The 9,340-nt window shown below is 36.6% G+C and overlaps 1 protein-coding gene across 1 annotated transcript; it reads left to right on the top strand.

Annotated features, from left to right (window-relative positions):
• LOC109835053 lies at positions 2,203 to 6,491 on the top strand. Its single transcript, XM_020403054.1, has 4 exons — positions 2,203 to 2,238; positions 3,538 to 3,745; positions 5,036 to 5,295; positions 5,978 to 6,491. The coding sequence occupies exons 1-4, from the start codon at positions 2,203 to 2,205 to the stop codon at positions 6,140 to 6,142; spliced, it is 669 nt and encodes a 222-aa protein (XP_020258643.1). The 3' UTR covers positions 6,143 to 6,491.

Raw genomic sequence — 9,340 nt, 5'->3', positions numbered from 1 at the left:
TAGCCTAGCACGGTCCCACGGCCTGCTACTGTAGCGAGCTGAATTGGGCTCGTCCCGTGCCGAGCTGGATCGAGCCGAGCTCAAGAACGAGCTGAGCGAGAGGGCTCGTGGGCCATCTTGGTCTAGTGCCAACCCCTACTTGCTCCAGGTCCCTGACTACCTGTATCAAACTTAAAAGATTCAGAAGGTATCAGATTGACTTATTTTATTTTATGTCGCTAGTCTCCTTTAATGTGGGCCAGGTCCCTGACAACCTGTAGTGTTTTAGTTTGTTAGTGCACCATAGCTAATAAGGGGCCATTTGGTTGATTTCCTAGAATCAAATAAAAAGAAATAGGATAAGGATATCACTAAAACTTGTCTTCCACCCATTTCCTCAAAAAAAGTTAAGAAATGGATTTCCTTAAAATTGTGTCACATCCTCCAATAAAGATGATGACAACTCATCTCATCTCTTCTCTTTTCTTACTTTTAGGAGGTGAACCAAACAAAAGAAAACAACCTGTTATAGGAAATATAAGTTTCCCATAATAGATTTCCTTTTTTTTTAACCAACCAAACAGCCCCTAATATACTCACGGTGCTCCTTTAATGAATGCGTCCTACAACATTGTTGAGTTATCTGTCTCTTCTTTTTGAAGCATGATCGATGTGAAATCAGGTATGCACATAAATACTATTAAAGCATGAGCTCTGAACTTGTTGTTTCGTCCCAACTTCAGAATCAACAATTGCCAATATCCGCAATCAATTACTAACTGGATGATTAGGGTTTGATAATGGAAGGATCACATTTGCCGTTCAATGACATATGAACGCGAAGATACCTCCTTCGTGTTTCTAGTCGATGCAGAATGGCGAGTCCTCTGATCATGTTTACCCTTGCCTTATAGCTCCAAAAAATGAACGAGGCAGTTGAAGCCATCGGCTTAGGCTCAATATTTCTATCAACTCTTGCGCGCAATCCATAAATAGCGGATTTGATTGATGCCTTCAATTTGCGCGGCTGGCTACATAAATTCTTTTCTCCATTCAGCTCCGAGGAAAAACTTCAGGAAGTGTGGCCGGGTAAATATTTTCTGTAGTTTTTTTTTGGTGTTATTAATGCAGGCTGGGAAATTCAAACACTCTGTTCGGAAAGTGCGCCAACTGTGTCCATCTTGTTTAAACCAGAGCGATAGATTACGACATGATTCAATAAATGTTGCAATCAACCAAACGTAAGAAAGTGATTGCAGATTTTGACATTATAGGGATGCTGCAACCAACCTGACATTTTACACGTTGAAGACGAAGTAGGAAGAAATAATCAATGCTATTGACTGAACTATATCAAACGCAAGAGGGAAGCACACATTTATTTTGTACGTGTAGTCGAAAAGAAATCTGAAACCCAGAATAGAAATATTTAGTGAATAGTGATCATACCCTAATAAAACGTTAAACTAATGCTATATATCCGGTAACGTGATTTGCATGACTAGGGTGGTTGAAAATTATACAAATTAATACTAGGTAATATATATTATTTTCACTAGAAAGCAGACAAGTTAGATAAAATGCGTGCGTGAGCTTGATGCATTTCTTCTCTTGTCCATTCAATCAACTTTTCCACTGATCTCCTTTAGGAGGTTACTTGTGAACTACCGGCATCGAGAATGCATGGATTTCAGAATAATCCTCCAGAAATCTTTTTTTTTTAACCCCTCTTGTTCCCTTAAGATGCTTGGGCATTCACATTAAGTGAGCAATTGAGACATGTACGAAATGAATAGTTACATAAAGACGATTGATTCAAGGAATTTTTTTTAAAACAAACCCCTTTTGAAACTTATTTATAAAAAACGACCCATTTGCATCTTATTTGTCAAAACCGACTCAGTTTCAGCCAGATGGGTCGGTTTTGACGAAAAATTGTCCGAAGTCCCGTGAAGTTTTGTTATGTAAAAAACTTAAGTTTTGTTATGTAAAAAACTTCACGGGACTTCGAGTCCCGTGAAGTTTAGTTTTTTTTTTCCGCCAAAATGGCTAAAACCGAGTCGGTTTTGGCAAATAAGCTGAGAATAAGTCGTTTTTTATAACTAAGTTTCAGAATGGGTTTGTTTTCAAAATTTGTCCTTGATTCAATGGATAACAGGCCGACTATGCATGATTTTCGTAGGCTAAGTATCTCGACCGGGAGTAGTAGTCGTAGAACAATCCATGCGGAAATTGTGGAATGCTCGAGTCGATATCTCTGTAATTGTTCTAGGAATGGATACGTTTACTTGGAATATTTAAGTACGGTTATTTGTTCAAATTTCTTTAAGCCAACCCGTCAGCCGGTTGAGTGCGACTCAGTTACACCCTGTTACAGCAGAACCTTAAAATCAAGACTTAACCCGTAGTTTAAATCCTACTGGCGTCTCTCTTGCACATGAACATGCGAACGCCGCGCGCGCCCAAACTCCTCCTCTCTCTCTCCGAGGGATGCGGCAAATTAGCCACATCAAGGCTGCAAGGTGTACAATCTTGTATCTTCGGGGGTGTTTGGTTACATTTCTATAAATTATAGGAAATGTTTTCCATCCTAAATTTGATTTCCTTATATTTCTTAAAAAAATTATAGGAAAAGTTTTGAGAAGTTAAAAAGTACAAATTTTCTTATTTTTTGTATTGTGCTTGTTTGGTTCAAAACAAGAAAATGAGAAATAACTTTTGGGAAAATAACAACATTTCTTATAATTTATAGAAATGTAACCAAACACCACAAACTTTATAGAAAAGTGAGAACTTTGTAGAAAAAAGTTAATGAGTTTTATTATTTAAATAATGAATGCGTCAGATTTCCAAGAGATTTCCTCGCATTTTAGAAGGAAATCAATTTCCATAAAATTTGGTACTTTTGGGCACTTTACAGAAAACATTTCTGTAAATTTTTTTGGAGCCAAACACAGTTTATAGAAATGTATAGAAAACTCTTAATTACATAAATGCCATGCGTCAGTACTTTTGAGAAAACATTTCTCAAAAACAATACAACCAAACACCCCCTTCCTCTCTTTTCCCCGTTCCACTAATTTTCAGAGATTTGCCTCCCTCCTCCTTTTTCTACGTTTAAAAAAAAAAATTCATCCTGTTCTGATGGAGCTTGGCACAGCTAGAAGAAGCAACAATTGGTGCAAGAAAAAGAAAGATTACCTGTAAAATTGTAGTAATTGAACAAATCCTTTTGAACAATTACTGATTGAGAAATGTTGAAAGTACAACCGATTGTTTCTTATATTTAACCAAAACTAGTAGGGCGGGCCTCGAATGTGTAATCGGCGACCCAAATTGTCCTGGACCAATTTTGCCCATACCCATTTACCCACCACCTAACCCGCCCATCACTTGGCCCGTCTAAAACCCACTCATTTAGTTAAATGAGTCTAACCAGACGGTTTCATTGCAAACTACACTAAACGGACGGTCTCTATTCACCCATTTGCCCGCTCGTAATCCCAAAACCAAAACCCTAAAACCCCTAAATCTCTTCTCTTTCACTCTCTAGGGTAGCTGAGCTCCTCATCCATCGGCATCGATCCCGACCCCAATCCCTCCTCCGCCTCCTCAACTGCCTCTCGAACCCAGAGCATCCGACGCCGCCTCCGACACCGCCTCCGCCACGGCATCGCCTCTTCCGCTGAAGTCACTGCCTCCGCCCAGCATCGCCTTTCTCTTCAACGACCGAGTCATCGACTCTCCTTCGATCGAGTTACTTTAGGTACAATCAGTGGTTGTTTCTCTAATTTTTGCTCGATTTTTCTACATTTTTTGTGACTTTTCTTCTTCACTGCTTGATTCTAGGATTAGGGTTTTCTCCATCGGATTTTTTTGGGTTATTTAGGGTTAGGGTTAAAAGTAGTAGCAAAAGTGTTGTTTTCTAATGTAATGGAGCCTCATTGATCAAACACTGAACTCTGTTAAATTTGTTGAAATTTGCACTGATCAGTGAGTTCTACTGATTGTAGTTATACCTTTTCCAATAAGATGTTATAGAAAGTTGTTAGCTTTGACTTAAGTCTCCCAATATCAGATGATGAAGCTGCTATATTTATCCTTTGGCAGGTCATTTAGTTGATATCAGATTTGTTGGTAGAGATTATTTTGATTATTGTTAATACTTCTGATATTTGATAGATGAAAAACCTTGAGTGTTCATTTCTTAGGTTCCATTGTGATAAAACAAATTAGGTATTACATTTAACTAAATGACTTTCATCATTAATTGTGCGAACTTCATAATTTTCAGTTAGAGGCAGACTGGGGGGAAATTAAGTGCTGCTTCTTGAGATTTATGTGAAGGAAGTATGCCCATAAGATTGAAAGTATATAATACTAATGCAAGTTTATAATTTTTGTGGTTTAGGAGATTTTGTGATCAGATGACTTATAGTGAAATCTCTCCGTCTATATTGCTTTTTTATTGGTTGGTTTTTTGACAGTCTTTCGTTGTTGGATGCTATGAAAATTATTAATAAGGAGTATGGAGTTGAGAAGGGATCATAAAGATAGTAAAGATTTCATATTATAAAACCTGGAAGGAAAGCAAAGCATTCATTACTGAGAACAGATCATACAGAACAAAAGATACAGTTTCTATAGCCTTCATGCTCAATTGTGTAAGATCATTCCTCCTGAAATTGGTATATGGAAATGGCAGCGCTCCGATCTGAGTGAGTAGAAATATCTGTGGTATGATGACTGTTCCTCAAAGGTTTTGATTGTTAGCGCTTCAATTGTTGTCCTAATGTAAGAGAAGTGGTGTATTGTGTTTGCATGCTATGAGTATTTGGCTTCTCATACTAAATTTCTATGGAAAGCCTAGATATTTAGGCCGTAGGTTCGTATGTCGTGTTTGAGCAGCAACCTTTTTGAGGCCTTCAACCATTCTTAAGGAACTAAAAAGCTTTAATCAAGGAAGAAAAGTACCTTAAATTAGCTTATCCTTTGTTAGTTTCAATTATCTTCGGTTTCGAATTTTCAGGCTATGCTTTTTATTCTTCAATTACAGCTTATTGTTGTACTTCACAAGTGCAGTACAGTGATCTGGCTGAAGTTGATCGTGCATCAATTCTCGAAAAGTTTCGTCAATCGACTTCAGAGTGGAGTCAGAACATCAATGTTCTTCCTGGGGATTGCACTGAATCTGGAAATGGAGACCACAATTGCGCTATGATAGTTGTAACAGATGCCTGTTTGCCTTCTGTTGTTCCTGGAGAAGCACCTGTTTCTGCTCACATTCTAATAAACTATGAGCTTCCAACAAAGAAGGTATTGTTGTATAATCCTAACTCATAATCTTTATCTTGCTTTTAGCTGTCAGTATTTCTCATAACATTAAGCAAATGTGGGAAGATAATGGTAATGGGATGCAACTGAAATTTCCACTAGGCCTTAATCACACTTGATTCTGTCTATATTTCCTTTTTAGTCTTTTTGTCGATTGCTTTTTTTCCTAGGGTTAGGCAAGAAATTAGGCATTGTTAAGTTCACGGATATGGTTAAGTAATATATATAAGTAATATCCGGCAGAAGTGGCAAAGGATGAAGGTATTACTATGAAACTTTTTCTAATAGATAATATCATATAAGCTCTAACCTTTGGTATGGATAAAATGCTCATGTCCTCCAGGATTTTATGGTGATTTCAAAAGGGACCTTGTAGACCCAAAAACAAAAACTGCATAGATACACTTAGATTAAACAAATGAAGAGCTATAGTAAAAAAGCTCCTGACCTACTTTAGAAACTTGAAGTTTAACTTTGGCTACTTTAGCATGCTTTTTGGTGTGCTAAAGTAGGATTAAGGTCTGGGTTGGATCCTATATGCATTTATTTTGAAGGAGATTTCACTTCTTTTAGTGAGATCATGGGTTTGTTTTGGCCCCTTCTGACATCTCAATTGCTTGAAGGAAACATATTTTGAGGCGCATATCAACCTCTTTGGCCGCAGGTCTTTTTCGATCTTCTACATTCATTTCCCTATATGCGCTCATTTCTTCTACATAAGAATGGGGAAAATGGAAGGATAGTAATTGTGGTGGATTGCAGATGGAAATGTCATCAACATGGTTGTTGGAGGCGAAGTGGTGACCCTCGAAGGAATCGAGGAGAGTAGTGGCATTGTCATTGCTGAGATGCTCATTTTTGTAGTTATTTGTGTTCAAGTCATTTTTGTAGTTATTTTTTGATTCTTTATATATCAATGGGTCCTAAATTTATTTGATTATCTTTTTTTTTTTGCAAGGTGACTTTGTGGAAGCTACTGAGCATTGTATCGCAATCTATTAGTGCTGATTATACTACTTGTTTTAACTTTTTTTTAGACATATGACTTGCAAATGTATTGCAATCTATTAGTACTATGATAGCATCTTTTGTATTCGGAAGCAAAGTTAGTTGAAGTTGTTTATGAACTTAAATCAAGCAACGGTAATGCAAAGTTTGTGTCTATGTGATTTGTATCATGTTCTTATCAGTATATAGATTACAATAAGAAAGAAGAACGAGGGAGATTAGGTGCCAATTACTGAAAAAAAGGTGCTAACTATTTTCAAACACAATCTTCTCTATATTGAAGTAGTGCAACTTAAGGGACAAGGAATTAGAAGACCAGTTCCTCAAGTGAACCTATCAAAATCCTGCATAAAAACTGTGTCAATGACTACTTTATTTGCTTGCAATGTATTTTTCCTTCTTCTAGTATTGTCTAAAATTCAATTATCCTGTACTAAGGAAAGCTTTAAGCCAACATTAAGGAAAATTTAAACAAGTGGATCGAATATCTTCTGAATTTCTAGTTTTGCAACCCTTGTTTTCCTTTTTTCTGAGGTTTCAATAATTTGGACTACACGCTAAAGTTTGATACTAATTTGCCTTTGAGCAATCGATAAGCATAATGACAATGTATTCAAGGTTTCGAGACCTTTGCCATTGTTGGCGACAACTCCTACATAGATAATTCTTCATACAACATGTTAAAAAAGGTAGGGAAAATTGCTTCTAGCCTCCAATATAACAACTATTCTTCCCTCACCCAAGACCTTTTCAACACTCTCATAACCCCAAAAACAAAGCCACAAATTCTCTGAGCATCAAAAACACAAAACCCAAGAGTTTAAAACATGTGAAGACTATAACATCATTTCTCTCTCTCTTTTTTTCATGATGTCACTTTGATGATTTGAAATGGATTTTGGGGAGAAAAATCCTAATTTCCTCCAAATTTATATATTGTTGCGATCTAAAAGACGGTGATGATGAAGACGGTGGATCGTTTAAGACAAAGAAGATTGGGTGGATCGTTTAAGACGAAGAAGATTAGGATCCATGCGAGTTGCGATGGATTCAGTGTCACCGTTCCGAAGAAAAAGGCGAGAACTCTGACGACTCCCGGTGTAAGTTTTCCCCCTTTTTAGCTTGTACTTGAATCTGATGCTATATTTTTTTTAACATATTGTCATAATTTTTTTTTAAAATTGATGACTTGAAATTAAAGCAGAGTCTGTAAATATACTTATTGTTGTTATTTTACTATAATTAATTTGTTGTTAAGGTTATGAATTAGTTGTGAATGAATGTTACGAGTTAGTTGTCAAGGTTACAAGTTGATTTTTAAGGTTACCTGTTGGTTGTTAATGTTACAAGTTGGTTATCAATGTTACGAATTGGTTGTCAAGGTTACACGTTGGCTGTGAAGATTACGCGTTAGTTGTGAAGGTTACGAATTGTTTGTGAATGTTACGAGTTGGTTGTTAACCTCGACAATGAGTTGTTTGTGATTGTTGTTAACTAACTTTCACAACTAACTCGTAACATTCATAATCAACTCATTACCGAAGTTCACAACCAACTCGTAACCTTCACAACCAGCTCGTAACCTTCGTAACATTGACAACCAACTCATAACCTTCAAAATCAATTCGTAACCTTCCTTCACAACTAACTCATAACCTTAACAACAAACTCATTACAGTAAAATAACAACAATATATAAATTTATAGACTCTGCTTTAATCTCAAGTCATCGATTTCAAAAAAAAACAACAATATGTAAAATAACAAAAAATTAGCACTCAGATTCAAGTATACAAGTTAAAAAAGGAAAAAAAATTATGTCAGGAGTCACCGAAGCTCCCGCCTTTTTCTTGAGAACGACGACGTTGAATCCATCGCAACTCGTCATCACCGTTTTCAAGATCGTAGTTTTCTTTGCCTCATGAATGAAGGTCGGGAAAGTTCTATTGCCGATGTCAACACCGTTGAAAAATTTTGGAGAGAACTAGAATTTTTCCCCCAAAACCCATTTTCAAATCATCAGTTACATCATGAAGAGAGAGAGAGAGAGAGAGAGAGAGAGAGAGAGAGAGAGTATTATGGTCTTCACATGTTTTAAACTCTTCAGTTTTGTGTTTTGGGGGCTCAAAAAATTGTGGCTTTGCTTTTTGGGGTTTTGGGAGTGTTGAAGAAGTCTTGGGTGGGGAAAGAATAGTTGTTATTTTGGGGGCTAGAAGCAATTTTCCCAAAAAGATATCCATGTGTTTTGGAGTTATTTCCTAATAACCTTGTGATCAGCGTTTTAATCATTCAATCTGACAAACCCAACAACACAATCAAAGGGGAAAACATATTGGCGTGCAATTGCTTGGTTTTTGACAGGAAACTACAGCTGGTCCGTCATAATCTGAAACTCCTCAGTAATGCAAAATAAAAAAAGAAAAGAAACATACATAGTAGCAAATTTGGATAAATACAGAACTATTTCAGTCCAATTCACACAGAGCGTAACGATAACAGTAAATTCCCAAGGGTCTAGCAAGGAGCGAAACAGATGTCAGCTTAATTGCTAGTCTCTGTACATCGAGTCTTTAGTTTAGAAATTTACCATGTACAGAAAGGTCATGTTTCGTCTTTAATTTAATTAGAAGCGCCCTGCTGATACTAGGCTCATGAACACAATAGGGCTAAACATAAAAAAAAACACAGGGATTTCTGTAGCTCCTAGCGCAATGCATAAGAGAAAAGTCGAGCCCAAAATATCTATCATCATTGCTCAATTTTCATGCTCCAAGTCATAAAGTCATGATACAGTAACTTTCCATCAAATTGCTAGAGCCGAACAAACTCAAAAAACTCTTTAAAAAACCCATTTTTTAATGAATGTTTATCAACGTGATCTCAAACATCTTATAGGAATTTTCCCTAGAGAAGATTTAAAAAAAAAATTTGTAAGGAATATTTGTTGACAAGGTGTCACACATCTAAAAGAAAGTCCCAGATGATTGACTAAGGCTATATAACATGCAGAAAAGACATT

This window comes from Asparagus officinalis, chromosome 3, assembly GCF_001876935.1.
Source record: "Asparagus officinalis chromosome 3, Aspof.V1, whole genome shotgun sequence".
Lineage (NCBI taxonomy): Eukaryota > Viridiplantae > Streptophyta > Magnoliopsida > Asparagales > Asparagaceae > Asparagus > Asparagus officinalis.
This window is presented reverse-complemented; position numbering and strand designations above follow the sequence as displayed.

Bases quoted from the DNA above. Each gene is read 5' to 3' on its own strand.
- LOC109835053 (XM_020403054.1), top strand. From the start codon at position 2,203: ATGCGGAAATTGTGGAATGCTCGAGTCGATATCTCT. The intron at 2,239-3,537 runs GTAATTGTTCTA...TCTCTAGGGTAG, and splicing joins ATGCTCGAGTCGATATCTCT to CTGAGCTCCTCATCCATCGG. The intron at 3,746-5,035 runs GTACAATCAGTG...CTTCAATTACAG, and splicing joins CTTCGATCGAGTTACTTTAG to CTTATTGTTGTACTTCACAA.